This window comes from Ciona robusta, chromosome 10, assembly GCF_009617815.1.
Source record: "Ciona robusta chromosome 10, ASM961781v2".
In the NCBI taxonomy this organism is placed as follows: Eukaryota; Metazoa; Chordata; class Ascidiacea; order Phlebobranchia; family Cionidae; genus Ciona; species Ciona robusta.
The window spans coordinates 3527835-3544109 of NC_143244.1; the positions used below are offsets into that span (position 1 = coordinate 3527835).

General features: G+C 32.9%; 1 protein-coding gene across 1 annotated transcript in view; it reads right to left on the minus strand.

Moving 5' to 3' along the window:
• The window catches only part of LOC149729617 (uncharacterized), a 31694-nt gene that overhangs the window by 7920 nt on the left and 7499 nt on the right, over window positions 1-16275 (minus strand). Inside the window, exons 14-35 of the mRNA XM_089886903.1 lie at window positions 15936-15988; window positions 15550-15620; window positions 14658-14714; window positions 13923-14065; window positions 13389-13535; window positions 12863-13007; window positions 12298-12377; window positions 11844-11912; window positions 11423-11492; window positions 10233-10423; window positions 8069-8258; window positions 7241-7399; window positions 6571-6651; window positions 6426-6521; window positions 5319-5423; window positions 4956-5042; window positions 4444-4555; window positions 3878-3923; window positions 2838-3660; window positions 2424-2503; window positions 1590-1689; window positions 648-785 (exon numbers count right to left, since the gene is read on the minus strand). Of these exons, the coding sequence (XP_089743029.1) occupies window positions 648-785; window positions 1590-1689; window positions 2424-2503; window positions 2838-3660; window positions 3878-3923; window positions 4444-4555; window positions 4956-5042; window positions 5319-5423; window positions 6426-6521; window positions 6571-6651; window positions 7241-7399; window positions 8069-8258; window positions 10233-10423; window positions 11423-11492; window positions 11844-11912; window positions 12298-12377; window positions 12863-13007; window positions 13389-13535; window positions 13923-14065; window positions 14658-14714; window positions 15550-15620; window positions 15936-15988 (3043 nt within the window). The remainder of the gene's footprint in view (window positions 1-647; window positions 786-1589; window positions 1690-2423; window positions 2504-2837; window positions 3661-3877; window positions 3924-4443; window positions 4556-4955; window positions 5043-5318; window positions 5424-6425; window positions 6522-6570; window positions 6652-7240; window positions 7400-8068; window positions 8259-10232; window positions 10424-11422; window positions 11493-11843; window positions 11913-12297; window positions 12378-12862; window positions 13008-13388; window positions 13536-13922; window positions 14066-14657; window positions 14715-15549; window positions 15621-15935; window positions 15989-16275) is intronic.

Sequence of the window (16275 nt, forward strand, 5' to 3'; positions counted from 1 at the left end):
GTGTTTTAAACAATTAACAATGGTCTATGGGAGTTGTAAGGATACGGTTTAATAATTTTTTGAATGTTCTTTGTTTACTACTAAATGGGCGATCAAATATAATGAAAAGGTATCCCGTCTTACCCCACCCTACTACATATTTATTTGGATCTGGATTCGATTTGGCCTTTTCCTAATTTATGATGACCACCTATCATAAATTAACCTAAAAAATATATTTGATAGTACAATGGTTACTTTGTGGTATGAATTAAAATTATGAGCACAGAAATTTTAATAAAAATATTACCCTGTATGTAGTAGTCTACAACTGTCTTATTAAGTTAAGTAAAAGTGTAACAGTTTTAAAATAAAAGGAAGAAACTGTATTTTATTATTTAGTTAAAATGCTCCATACTGTACATTTTGAGATTCAATCAAGTTTTACAGTTTTTTTGTAATATATAGTACTTTGGGGTAAGATGGGACATCTTTGGCATATAATATCCAAATACTTTGATCGTGTTTTAAAAAATAGTATTGGTTTAGAACCTGTTAATATATGATTTTATATTTTTTAAATGTTCTTGTTGTACTATTAAACAGAACAAAAAATCAGAATAAAAACGTGTCTCATTTTCCCCTACTATATTTCTTTTTTCACCAACCTGTGAGTGGGTTGAGTGGATTGTTACGAAAGTTACGAAGATATTCCTGCATTACTGAGTTTATTTCTTTCCTAGGTAATCCTGGTGCAAAGTTGTAAGATGGTAAGTGTGGGAGAGAAGCAGATAACAAACGAGGATCTGTGGACGATATTGTTTTTGGTATCGTTATACATCATAACACAAGATTGCATTTATAATCAGACACTAATCAACTAATGTGTTTGTAAGATGTGGTGCTATGAAAATTTTACAGACAAAAATCAAGTCCAACCAATTGTTGTATTGGTGAGAGATATATTTATATTTTTAAGAGGGATATTATATTTTTTTAGAGATATATTTAGCCTAAATGGCATCCTCAGACTCTACAAAAGAAGCATAAAATATTCAAAATAGTATTAAAAAATTAAGAAAACAAGGAACACAAACACCTGCAACTGCGAACAAATCGTTAAACTATATGAGCATCAGATCTGGGTTAGAATCAAGAATTTATTACAATCTAGTGTACCTGTATAATTTATATGAACATTGCTAGTATTTTAAATAAGAACATTTAATCATTGTTTTTGAAAAAAAAAAATTCTTACACTTTATAAAACACTAAAACAGGTAGCATACAGTATGGAGAAAAATAAGGCAATATGATTAGCCAACAAGCAAAACTAAAATAGGGAAATTATAAAATGCTGTCACCTAGAAATTAAAGCTGTCAATTTAAAACAGCAACATAAAGCAGAACAAAAGAATAATTTTGATGACTAAGCACATATTATTGTAAAAAAGATTGTTCAAGAAGATGTGTAACTATGTATTTTATAACTTATGACCACTATATGTCCCCAAAAATCATTAGAAGTCATCTAGTTTAAGAAGTAGATGTTAATGTAACTGTAAGTGAATATACAGTGAACAAATAACAGTAATATAATGAGTTCTTACCTGGTGCTACCGTGTGTGGGAAATGATCAGTGAAGGCGTGTGTTACTGTGGGAAAGGATGGAGGCTTCTGTTGAATGGTTTGTGAACGGTGATGGGATGTCTGTATGAACGTGTAAGAAGACAGTCAGCATTAGAAAAGGTGACACAGCTTTTCAACAAAAACTTGGGTTGAAATAGGTAAAAATACAGCAACATTTATGGTGGCATACAACAGGAATCTTGTTATTGTAGTCAGTTATATGTATAAGTAAAGTCAAAACAATTACTGACGCTCACAGGCATAACATTAGGGCTACATGGGGTAAATCTGAACTTAAATCTAAAATTAGATATATCTCATGAACCCCTAACTTTATGCCTGTGGATGCCAAGAACTGTTTTGACAAGCTTTCCATTTAGCTTTATACAGTAATTAAAAGATGCCACATAAGGTCAAATTAAAAATATTGGCGTCTTAGACACAGCTTTTGAACAAAAACTTGGGTTGAAATAGATAAAAATACAGCTACATTCATAGTGGTCAAACATAGGAAATCAACTGTAGGGTAAAGTTAAATTAGTTATACCCCATGCACCCCTCATTTTATGACTGTCGACGTCATTACTGTTTTTACAAGCTTTGAATTTACAGTTTTATACAGTAATTAAAAAATGTCACATAAAGTCAAATTAAAAGGAATTGTTTAGAACTTTATTAAATATAATGATTAAAGTGAAATAAGAAACCTAAAGATGTGAAAAAGGAAGTTTAACATTTATATTTTCACATAATATAATGTGTGATACTGGATTTAGACAAACACAAATTACTTTCAGTATTACTAAGTAAGTTACCATATTTGGAGATACAGCCACCGTGTAAGATTTCCGATCCGGTGTTTCTCTTAATCCTGATGATGATGGTTTTCTCATTTCTAACAATGGTTTAAATGTGTTTGGTTACAAAAAATGTTAATGGTTTTAATAAAACCATGTTTCGGGACCACTCTCTTTATTTTACTGAGTTTTTTTACTGCTTTTGGGTAAAATGAAAGATCTGTATGTATGTTAAATATAATATTATTATATTAATACCTTCTACAAATAGCCTTTAATAGGCAGATTCAATGGTTTGAATAGGTTGTGAGCATATGGTGTAGTGGGGAAATCAACATATATGTTTTATATGTAAAACATCAATTTTTTACAAAAACAAATAAAAGTACAGCTAAACTATATTATTTCGAAGTTAAAGCAGAATCCACTTACCATCTTTACTATATGCAGGTTGTACTGTATGTGGGGCAACATGGGGCGGCGTCTCAGATTTTTGCTGATAAATTTGTGAAACTTTTCTTTCAGCCACTTTCGGTTGGGGAGGGGTTACAACATTTCGTGGCGATACCGATGCATCGTCGCTTGGCTTGCGTTTGATCGGCGTGCCGTTCACTATGGAACCTATCCCCAAACCAAGTGGGTAGTTTGGGGCAACTCCTTCAAACATCGCGTAATGTTCTGGTCTAAGAACTCCTGGCTGGAAGACATTTTTGTCGCCTGGCATCACTTTGCTCGATGTGAGAGGTTTGGAAGAGATGGCTGATGGTGGAAACGGGAATCCACCATACACTGACGCTCCGAGGGATGTGGGGATGAACTCCCAAGGAGAAGGTGGGATTGTGCTCCTCTTTATAGGAGGGGACCCCACTTCGGAGGATGTTCGACGATTGATGTTGGGGGGAATGCTCTGAGATGGTTTGTTGAGATCTAAGGATCGATTTGGCTCCTCCGGATACGGTTGGGATGTAGGAGCACGGAAGACTGGTTTTCCTTGAGTTATCGAACCAAGATGACTGGATGAGGGGCGATCAGGAGAGGATGGTTTATAAGGAGACATAGAGATCCCTGTTGGTCGCTCATGCGGTATGTGCGGTCGATAAACCGTAGAAGCCACTGAAGCACGACTCGGGGAAGCCGAGGAAATGCTTGTGGTTGGTAGAGGTGGTTGGTGGGTTTGTTGGTGGGAGGTAACCATGCCCATTTGTTTGGTAACTTCTTGGTTGGATTTGATGTCACTTGGTTTCGTGGCAAGTAGCTGAAATATAAATCTTTACTGTATATATTGGGTTGTAGTTTGTAATATATGTTATTGGTAAAAGTTTTCTAAACCAAACTAACAACTTTATATAAATATTTATTTAATAAAAAAAACATCCTTTAAATAGTCAAAAATCGAGTTGAACTCTCAGCATTAAATAAAGTTGCAATAAACATTTATATATATATATATATATATATATAGGAGTAAAAACCTGTATAACAGCAGTGCTGGCTGGGGGTATGTAGGGTTGGCTTGTTCTGAAATAAAAATATAACTAATTTAGTCGACAAAGGGAACAATTAAATATAAACTTGTTAAATCAATAGAAAACATAGATGGGCTAACTATGTAAGCTTTCATAGTCCAAGCAAATGTTATTGGTAATCACTTAAGCCACTTGTTTTCTTCTGGCGCTATGAAAATATAACAGACAAATAATTCGAGTCCAACCAATTGTTGTATTAGAGATATACAATTGATGGGACTTGATTTTTGTCTGTTACATTTTCGTAGCACCAGATCTTTTCTATATTTCACTAAAGAATCGTTCATCTATATGAGCAGCAGATCAGGGTTCGATTTAAGAAGTTTATTACGAGTCACTTCTTTTATTTTCCTTTTTTTTTCGCTACTAACTTGTGTATTCATTTATATATATAGTTAATATTTTGCCCAGTTCTGTTTTGAAAAATGTTTACAGCTTGTAATTGTATGATAAAAAAATTTAAATCTAAATAAATAAAAAATACTTTAAGTTTGGATTTTTAGAAAACTAACTTGGAGTTAAATCTTAATGAAGAAACAGGTATGGGGTCCGGAATATCTGCCGAGCGATCTTTCATGGATTGGAGGTCCCTGTCAGTGTAGTGATAGAAACCAGGCATGGGTACTGTGGAAAAAGAGGGTAAATTTTGAACAGAGATTAATTTGTAAAGTATATGAACAGAGATTAATTTGTAAATTTAAAAAAAGTATTTTTAAAAAGTATTAAAAAGTATTTTTGAACAGAGATTAATTTGTAAAGTATATGAATAATCATGGTAGCAAAAGTAACTGAAAATAGAATATGTTTTGTTGTAATAATTTTTAATGGTAATGATCCTTTATTATAAGTACTGGTAAAATAAAATTTACTGAAACAGAAATACTGAATGACAACAAACTAATATGTAAAAAAAATGTTTAAAATTTTTTTTTATTTATTTAAATATAAAAATATGTATATTGATGAAACAAAATAGATTGTGTTTTGACTTTATACTAAAACAGTAATACAAACATTTCAATACCTGTCATTGGTGATGGGACAACTGCTGGGGTAAAATCTTTGTCCAAAGAAGTTGCAGATGATGGTACAATGTGGTAGGGTTGCGCAACTGTGTGAACAAAAGTACTTAATGTAATACTATGAATAAATATTGGCTAAAAAATGAAAGATTTTAAAACCATAAAAATAAACTAAAACACTTTTTAAAAACATTTTGGGTTTTGAACAGTTTAGACTGAGTTGTTCTTGGTAAAATTTAGTTTTAAGAAACCTAATTTGTTTATTTTTGTTTTTAATTTAGTTTAAAAAAACTTTATTATTTTTTCATTTAGTTTTTTTATTTTACTTTTAAAAAACTTAATTTTGATAAAATGTTGGTGAATACCTCCCGGATGAGTGACGGAGGATGGTTTTCTTTTCTCTTCAATCCCTGATGTAGATGAGAGGGGTCTCGATGCGGGACGTGGGGGGGTGCTTGATGATTGCTTGCCTAGAGAAATATTTGTTTCTGTTATAAAAATGTCCTTTTTCATTTTAATAAGCAAATGTAATTATTTGGTGTATTTAAGAATGAAAAAGAAGGTACACACTGTGTTTGTGTATTAGATAAGATACAAAGTTTCAATGCTATATCACAATATACATTTTTAGATAAGTATTGTAAACTGTCCAATTACAAAAATGTAACTGTATCCCAATTCATCATTTGGTTAAACTGCTCCGAAGTGTATACTTTGAGATTCAATCAAGTTATGCAGTTTTTTTTATAAAATATTTATTTAGATTTTTTTTGTAAAATATTTAAAAAATGAAGTCCAACCACTGCGCTAGTAACAAAGCAATATATTTCGCCTAAATGGCGTCGTCAGTCTTCTATTCAAATAGAATCAATTCTGTTTGTTATGTTTTAGTAGCACCATACCATTACTGTATTTTACTTTTGTATTCGAATCTAATTACGGGATTCGGTATTTAATGACGTCATCATACATCAGAACTAAACTAACAATTTTTTAAAATTTGGTAATTTAAAAAAAAGATTTTTGTTATTGTAGGACTTTCGAGAGAAAACGTTTCACGGCGTTTTTTCAAAGGTTGCTATACGTTTCGGCTTGGCCGTTTTAGCTTTATACTTATTTTTCTTATTAATACAAAAAGATTCAAAATTCCAGATTCGGAATTCTAGATTCGAAATAAAGTATTCTAGGATATCCTAGAATACCTAATTATTCTGTAATGTGCATCCCTATTACAAGCTATTTAAACTATTTCTTTTTTGTTACAAACAGACCAACAAGTCACTTTGTCACAGTTGGACTATCAGATACTATATAATTATAAATGGGTGGCAGATAATAATGTTGCAAAGTTATAATATTAAGCATGCTCCAAGTCCAAGCTTGTGTTAATGGCATTATTAAAGAGAAAAGTTGCACAATAGTTCATACTTGTTGAGTCAAAAAGCATCACATTTAAAAATAAAACTTCTTACCAACATATTTCAAGTTATGTATGCTCTCTATATGCTGACCAGTGCTTAAATATGAAGGGGCAGTTTTGGCAGAAACAGCAGCAGGTCTTTCTGTAACTGCAAAAACAATATTAGATTTAACTGAAAGAGTGTTAAGTTCGCTTACCTTTTGGTTGTGCAGTAGGCATGGTTCGGTCGTGTGCGAGTGTGAAACCAGGAGTGGAGCTTGGTCGTGAACTGTTAAGCTCTGTGAAAAAAAATATTTAAAATATGAAAAAAATATAGATATGTGAAAAAAGATAGCATTTTTCTGAATTTAATATTTAAAACACTTAACCATTTGAATACAAGACTCTTTTTTTTGAAGTATAACATTTTTATACACGGTCTCGCTTAATCGGATTTTGTGAGACAAGCAAAGCAGACTAAAACTTTGTATGGAAGGTTTAGGATAAAATACTTCAAATTTATATTTTTATTTTTTGATTATGTCATCCTAAAATTGATGACTCCACTTTGAATCTTACAATATTGAATATTTCAGAAACGAATATATATGAAAATATTGCAAACTTAATGAGTGTCTAAATTTTTTTTTTAATATTTTTTACTTTATGTTTGCGTGACTGGAAAACGACAGTTGTTATCACACGGGTTTAACACCTCGTGCCAGCTTACAAGATACCATGTATATTACTTTCTGGGTGATTCTCTTTTTGAGATTTTTTCTTTTTTTTATGTATGGCTGATAATTTGGACAACCCATTAGTGACCACTGGGTTGGAGCAATTGCTGATAAGTGTCTTGTCCAAGGACACATATGCCAACAATGGTACCTGGAATCAGCATCGTCTTCTTCAAAGATTCGGATGAGATGAGGTGAGGCAAGTAAGATGATGGGATCATGGATGCGGGGGGAAGGGACTGTGGACGAGGATCGATGGTGGAAGAAACAGGAGGAGCACGAGATCTTTTGTTTGCTAAGTTCAAAACACCTGAGGTTTAAGTTGAGTTCGTTAAGCCTTGCAAGTGGAATGTTATTACTGCTAAAATGCAATTACCTATATGCACATTGGATATAGTGGTTAACTTAGAGAAACTTTGATGGTGCCTTTAGGTCACATTTGGGCATCTCTATGCTTTTTCCACATACAAATTTTCATTTTTTGTTTGTATGCGCCTTTAATTACAATAAATTTAATACCTAAAACAAGTATTTTTAACAAATAACAAGAAATATATTACACTAATACAGATAATTCGTGTCTGGAAAAAAGGATTTATTGTGATAACAATTTAAGAGAGGTGGACGGTTCAACCACCAAGCCTATTTATTTAGAATGCCAGAGTTTATAAGAAGTTTTTAACTTCTATGTCTGCTCCCTATTTGTGTATCACTGCGTAATTTGTATTGCCACACTTTATATTGAAAGCCACATCTTTAATGTTTGTCCAAAATAGTCGTATAATACATGATACATATAAACATTTATCATAATATAAATATATTGACTTTATTTGTCTCTTCGGAGGTAAAGAAGATTTAGAAATATTTTAATCGAAAAGACAGGATTTGGCAACAAAACAACACTTGTTTACAGATAAAACATATTTACAATTAGTTGTAGAAAAATAAGCGTGGTCGCTACACCTAGAATTACTACCTGAATCAACAGTATGAGCAGCAGCAGCAGAAGATGATTGGATGATGTTGGGAGGATTTATAGGAGCACTGGATGCGGAGAGGGAGTGACGAGCTGCTTCAAGTCTGATGTGGGTGGGAGAGTCATTCACATCATCATCAAACGCATATGGAGAGGAGGAGTATTTCACGGATGTTGGGACACTGGTTGTCTGGGGATGTAGATAGGTGTTAGATCAGCTTTTCTTAAACTGGGGTAAATTTACCCCTGGGGTAAATAAGTTACCAATCGAAATCCACATCAGTTACCTGGAGGAAAAATGTGCCAATTGTAGTACTTTACCAGACATTGAACAAAGTTCCCAAAAAGCTAGCACATCCATCGCATTAAGTATAACTGATGTAATTAGTTGTTTTTGCTTTTTAATAAATTAGCGCTATATTACATATTGGCGGTAAATCCGACGTTTGTTAAAAGAGTAAAGCATACAAAAAAGTTTAAGAACCACTGTGTTGGATGAATAGGGAAATCCCAATTCAGTATACATTCATTGAGACACCAGAAAAAGCTTAAGAAGTCTGAAAAGACATTTTAAGATACCATAACTGGCACGAAATGGAGGTACGAGGCAGGCTAGTGACGTAAAATCACCTTGTTATACAGTTTGCCATGCATAGACAGTCACATATAGCAATGGGTGACATCATAGGCGCCGATTTTTTTAAATTGCAGAAGAGGCCACGTTTATGATGACGTCATTCGTTTTGCAGAAATTAGGAAAATATGGTATACGCGAGTTTTTATCACTCGCGTCAAAACACGATTAAGCTATACTTTCCATGGCAGCAGTAACAATAACGGCGACTATTAAAGTTTGTAAAAACTGCTGCCTATCGTTCATGCGGGTATGAAACTGGCAAAATCACACAATCAAACTCGTTCGCCGTTCTTTGAAGGACGTTGTTCCTACGATACGCACACGAACATTAACGATACCTCAACAAACCTCAATGCTGTTGATTATTACATAGGTCTTAATTTTGTACAGATCTAGTGTTTGTGGGGTTTTTAAATCATTAAAACTGTTTGTAGATCGTTTTTAAGCGATTCGCAACATAGGCTTTGCCTGTCAATCGTTACTTTCGATGACGTATTAATTTTACCAGCAGCTAAAGTTTGTTTCAAAATATGTAGCAAGCACCTAGTCTGCAGATGGCTGTTAAAGTACTTAATTGAATCCAAGGACATCCGCCACGCAAAAAGATTAAACCGTTAAGTTAAAGCTTTAATGTGTTTAATACGGACCAATGTATGTGTTATTTGTTTTATTTTAACACAGTCGTTGTATAACCGTATTTGCAAAGGCGCTAGCCATATACTCATAGCAAGCTGTTTTAAGTATAAAACTAACGTATGTTTACTTTTCGTTAAAGTTTTAATAAACAGTCTCCACCGTAAACGTAGACTATTCGGTTTGCTTTCTCCGGAATTGCTGATAATGAACGCGTCAAACCGTATTATGACGTCAATAATCGACGCATCAAATAATAATATGACGCAAATAATCAACGTGTGAATCGCTACTATGTCGTAACAAAGCATTATGCGTGGACGCGTGGTTGAGAAAAACATTACGGAAAATGATCGTTGTTACGCCAATCGAGGGCGTAATAACTCAGTACGTTTGAATATATAGTTCTTTAGCTATTTGCGGGCTTAAAACGACTAGTTCTTTTTAATTTTAAACGGATTTTATTAATAAAATGCAGTTATACGCAGAAGGTGCTGCACCGTCTGCATAATATCCAGAGTAGGCCGGCCTCGTCTGCACCATATAAAACGGCGCCCATGGGTGACATATATATACGCTACAATGAACAGTGACTACGTCACCCACTGTAAACACATCTAGTTGTCACATTTGGAATACAAATAAATGCAAGTGTTGTTTGGCAATCTGCATGCTTCGCATTAAACTGCAAATGTTGAATAGTACAAATCAAAATTAGTAATAAAGTAAGCAAAAATAAAAAGAAGTAAAAAAACCTTTGGGTGCAGAACTCTTTTTTCGTAAATATTAATTTTTAACTAGGTTTTATTTTACCTAATAGTTTGCAAAGTACCAGAATGTTTGCAAATTAATCTGAAAAAAATTATAATTTAACATTTTTAACTTAAAACTCACAGCAGTAGAAGGTATTTCTGAGTTATCTTCATCAGCGCTGCAAGTAGCGCTACTGTCACAATCAGGTTCGGCTTTTTTCCCCTCTACGTCCTTTTTCCTTATCTCCAATTTCTCGGATTTAGGATTTACAGGCTTACTTTTAGATGCAGGAGGAGCAGCACCTTCAACTGGAGTGGACTTATCAACGGAGTCTATGAGCACAAAAACAACATCATCATGCTATATTTTTATCTATTTCATAAGGGGTGAGGTCATACAACACGTCAAAACCAGAGTTTGCGGAAATTGACAAGTTACCCCAACATTCAGAAAAATACAGCTTGCACAAGTTAAGCTTGCTGTAAAATAAGCAACATCTGGTTTAGGTAAAAAAAACTCCCTTTTTAGAAGATTTAACAGCAGGATAATTGATTAGGGCTGTGGAAAAGTTAACGGTTAACCGCTAACGAAAAGTTCAAGTCGTTAACCGAACTATGACGTCATAGGGCATAAACGTATATCAATATCTGTCTTATTTACACGAAAGGCACGTGTTCGTTGATTGTTGTTTTGCAATAAGACAGAGTGCGCAGGGACGCTGTTGCTTTGATCGTGCCCTACAACGGCGATTACGTCGTCAATCTTGATTGTTAATACCGCGGGCTAACTAGTTTTGCAACATTATATTAGTGTAATACACAACTTAAATGTTTTCCCTAGCCAAGCAGCGTGTTTATTACGAAAAAGCAGGCGTTCACACGTGGATTCATTGCATTATAATAGCGATTGTTTGACCTGGCAATTGATTACGACATAATAGCAATTCACACGTTAATAACTGCGTCATAATTGCAATTCACACGTTGATTATTTAGCCGGCAGGTGTTTTAAAATAGGTTTGAATATGAATAAGAAAGCATTACTTTAACGTTAAGAACGTTTGCCCGTGTATTGCAAGCATAGTTCATACGTACGTCGTAAAGTTGCCTTTAAATTCGCGAAAGAAAAGCGATAAACAAGACGCTTTTATTAGGATTTCACTTGTATCGGTTAACCGGGTAAAACTGAACGGTTAAGGGTTAAACAAAAATAGGGAAAATTCACAGCCCTATATAATTGATATTACTAAATAATTTACTTTTATCCTTAATATAAGTGGGGATCATAGCATACTGAATAAAATATAAATACCATTTTGGATTCGCTCTTACCAGTAGTTTTTCCATCTCCAGATTCCAATTTCTTTGTTTGATCAACAGTTTGTTCCACACGGGGTTTTGTCTGCAAAAACAAACAAGTTAGTCTATTAAAGTTAGACAAATCTGTTGTAAAGCTAATCAAAAATAAATGCTTACATGAGCTGTACCTTTAGACCTCCTTTTCAAGACTTGATTCAGACATACTTAAATAGTTGTAAAAATAATTGAGTTTTATAGATAACGAAATGTTAGCATATATTAAACAAAAACTGTCATAAGAGCATTATAATGTTTATACTATACCTGACAGTAAGTTTTAATACATAATTGATAAACATGGATATTTGCAAATGTCAATATTTTATTTAAGCCTGCATAGTTAGTGCATGGGAAGAATTTTATTGCACGATAAAAACAAAAAAATTATTTTAACCTGTTCTTTTCCGGTTTCTGTTTTCGCTTCCTTTTCATTTTTGTGGCTTTTTAATTTTCGCTCATTTTTCTGTAACAACAGACTGTGTTGAAAAAAATATAATTGATTCTATATTGTTACTTAGTACCATGTGGGTAACTACTAATACCTACTTACTACATTTAAACCTTTAAAACATTAACTGTCAACTAAGATTTCAAATTGGGTAATACAGATACTTGTTATTGACTTCGATTTCCCCATGTAAACATAAAGAAATATTTCAAAAACTGCTGACCCTGAGATATTTTGAACATGTTTCTTAAACAGACTCCTATGCTTTTATTGTTAAAGGGACTAAAACAGTTTTTTAAGTAAAATAAAAGGTAAACAGTCATACACATTGAGTATATCACACAGAAAGATTGTTTTTTTATAGAACACAGATTTTTGATAAAGAAAGAAAGTAAATAACCTTTTGTTTTTTCTCTGCAGGTTCACCACTAGTTGACACTGGAGAGTCACCACTCACAGCTCTCTTTGCACTTTGACTTTCTGATATATAGAAATATAAACAGTCATTTTTACTTAATTTAAACTAAGATAGACAAGGTAAAGCCTTAAAAATGGCACCCATATACAAATGAATAAATGATATATATATATACAAAAAACATATATATATATATATAAATTACATAAAATGGGAATCAAAATAGAGAAACATAAGATTTGAATTTTGACTTTATAAAAACCAAGTTTTTTTTTGTTTGAGTTTTTTTAACTAGGTGACATTGGTCTTTTCTGTTGGCAAGTTATGCACTTTTTTTCAAAGCAAAACAAATATTTTGTTTAAATAATTTAAGCATTTAAAAAGCCTCAGTGTTTTCCCTCTAGTAACTGAAACTTATAGTTTTATTATTTTACTTAAACAAACGCTGGTACGTGATTTTTGGAACGTGACACCCGTTTAGCCCAGCCACCATTGCTCTACTGCGCATGGAGGTAAATCACTGTCATTTATTTATTTATTTAAATACCTTCTGGTGTTGCAGCAGCAGCCAAAGCAGCAGTGATGCGCCGTGTACGTATGTGAGAAGTGGACAGTGTTGCCGCTTCAGTTGTCTCTGGTTTGGTCACTGTTTTAGTTGTCGAAGCTGTTGTGCTAGGTGGGCTATCAGCCAACTGTGAAAAGATTTGATAGTTCTACGTTTTTAGCCAATGTTACAGCTAAACCATAAACTTTTAGGAAAAATCTTGATTAGAACAAAAATAATGCAAAAGGTCTTTATAAACAAATTTTCAAATTCATTAAAATATTAATTCATAAAACTCATTCAAATTATTAGAAAACAATAATTCAACAATTTTTATTTCAATTAATTGTCTGTGACAAAACTATTTTGGCAAGAACATTTTTTATGTTTGTACCTACTAACCCCTCAACACAAAATTTAAATATATTTAATTTTTATTATTTTTTTGTTTTTTCTTTATTAATTTTTGTAACCTTATTGTATGATTTTCTTTATTAATTTTTATAACCTTATTGTATGATAACTTCACCTTTTTCTCTTCTTCAATGAATGGTTTCTCTTCTTCTGGTTTCTCTTGTTTTGGTTTTGCATCGGTTGATGAAGTGACATCCGGACTTGGTGTTGTTAAAGTATCAGGAGACGGGGCGTGGTAACGAGTTCGTCGAGATTCGTTCGTCTACAAAGAAATCTTGTAGTTAAAGATGGAAAAACATTTATATGACTTTTTACAGCATTTCTATGTTGTAACACTGTGAAATTATTTTTGCTGAAATTTCTTGTTTGCTTTATAAGATAGGCCATTTGTTTTATTCAAATATTTTATGTTAGTTATGCCCTGTATGTTACCTATATGAGGAAGTCTTGGAATTAAAGATGTAAAAATATGAATACTGTGTGCTAGGTACTTGTACTTTTTTATGCGGTTTCCAAATCCCGAATGCGACAATAAGTACATATAAATTTTAGGTACTGTGTTCAGCCACCAATAGATTGCCCATAAAACTATGCTGTGCATGCACATTTACAAACTTTACACTGTTACACATAGGTGTTCAAACTTTACCTTCTTTTTCCTGCTCTCAGTTATAAGTTGATCCAAGCCATGTTTCTTCTTGTAATTATGGTAAAAATTCTTGACTTGTTGTTCTGACTTATTGGTAACCATGCGTGAGATGGAACAGAAATCTTTCCCATGCTTTCCAAACCCTGAATTTTAGTATTTTTTGTGAAAAAATACGGTTTTAAGAATATGGCTGGAAACTGTTCCATTAAATAAGAGCCGTATTAGCAGATAAAATGTTTATGTTAAGCAAATTAATAATAGGTCAAACTCTAATTACACTATCAACACTAATAAAGAGGTAATTCGAAAGAAATATATTTACATTTACTATGCTTCAAGTTGAAACCCTTTATTTTATAAAATAAAATATTGTTAATTTTAAGTTTTTAGTTAGTGTTTTATTATCGCCTACAATTGTAATTGCTATTTTTCACCAGGTTGCGAAAAGAAATAAGAATATGTCAATAATGGCTCACATTACAAATTCAAATTTTTATTAAAACCCCAAAATGGGCCTATTGGCGCTACTGAATAAATTAAAAATGATAAAGCTGGTCTACATTTAAAATTTTGGTAACTTTAAAGTATATTGATCCATTATTAGACAAACATATTATTCAAATAAATTGAAGTGTAGATAATATTGGAAGAAGCACAATACAAGAATGCGTGCAGGTTCGAATGCTATCTTTTGCAATTTTTAATATTTTTAATTAATTTGTAATTGAATCTTACCTTCCTTAACCAAAGATATTTCTTCCTCCGTCCAATTCATTGTCTGTTTTCGTGCCCCTGAGAATTATAAACATTTTGAGAAATTTGTACGAAAACGTAACCAACAAAAATCAAGTGTAACCACAAGTGCTAATTGAGAAATATATTTCGCCTAAATAGCATCGTCAGTCTCTGCAAAAGAAGCGTATAAAAATACAGCGAAGTAATGGAATGGAAAAAACAAAGGAACACAAACACCTGCAACTGCGGACATTAAAAACAACCGAAGGGGAGAGGCACACTGGACAGACAGAGGAAAGCAGAAAGGTGTAAGCTAGGTGTAAAAGGCGAAAAGGAAGCAAGAAAACGGAGGCGCGTGCGTCGGATAAAATAATGAGGCGTTTGTTGTGTGTTAAAAAACGAACAGTGAGAAAATGAATTAATCCATTCACTTCTCGAACCACGTTAGATTTAACATAAGAGTTGAAAATTCACAGTGTTTTGTTCATTGTGTGACCACAATACATTAAGCCACCAAAAGTCAAAAAGCCCAACAGTCAAATATAAGAATATGAAGTTAATGCGAGATGTGGTAACATTGGCCATAATCAATTTATCATACAGACAAAAATGTTTTATGGGCTAAGATAATTTTTCTCCTTTTTTCATACCCATATGATTTAGTTATTTTAGTCAGAAGAGGTGTTTACTTTTATATAACTTTACCTACTGATCTAATACAACTAAATAAATATATTACTAAAAAATATCAGTTTTTATATACATATCATTTAACAGCCTTTTTTACAGAATAGTGAAGGGTATTTAGTACATTTGTAGTAAGCCCACAAAAGTATTAATACCTGCTGGGGGCCAAGGGCATTTTAAATTTTTAATTTAATTATATAATTACTTGTCATTCTTGGTGAGGGGGGTCGGTCCACTTTTATTTCAGTAATTTCCTCTTCTTTTTTTGTCTCGTCGCTAAAAATGCAAAGAATTTGTGTTAATGTGTGAAATGAATCAAATGTTGTAAGAATCTATTCTATATAAATGAGGTTCTTGACAAGGCATGCAGGGGAAACTAGAATGTATGCCAGAGTTGGTCAATTACCTAACACCTAATAAAAATGTGTTAAAGTCGGGCTCACCGAGCTTTAACGTAAAGCTACCAATAGCATGCTGGCTCGGCACAATTTTTAGTCCCCAAGCGTTAAAAAAGGAGACGCTCGGTCACAAGCTTTTGAGCTTAGCTCAGCACAGCCCTGACCCCCAGTATATAATGAGATAGTGACTTACGTTTTTTCGGATGAATCTTTTCCAGTACCAGTTTGATCATTATTGCTTGATGCCTGCGTGTAGTAGCTTATAGTTGTCATAATATTATGTTCATATTTAGAGACATTTGACGTTTTTATTAGTTTAGTCTATATGTGGTAAGACAACTAAACAGGGAACCAAACCTGCAACTAATTTTTACATTAAAATCTACAAACATTGAACTGTATATTGGGTGCATAAAACATGGGTTTTCCAGTCAGTTTTAACACAAAAATATCAGCTGCTATTTTGTGACACAATCGTCTTCATTCTTTCATATGTTATGGTTCAAAACTAAAACCATTTCCCAAACATGACC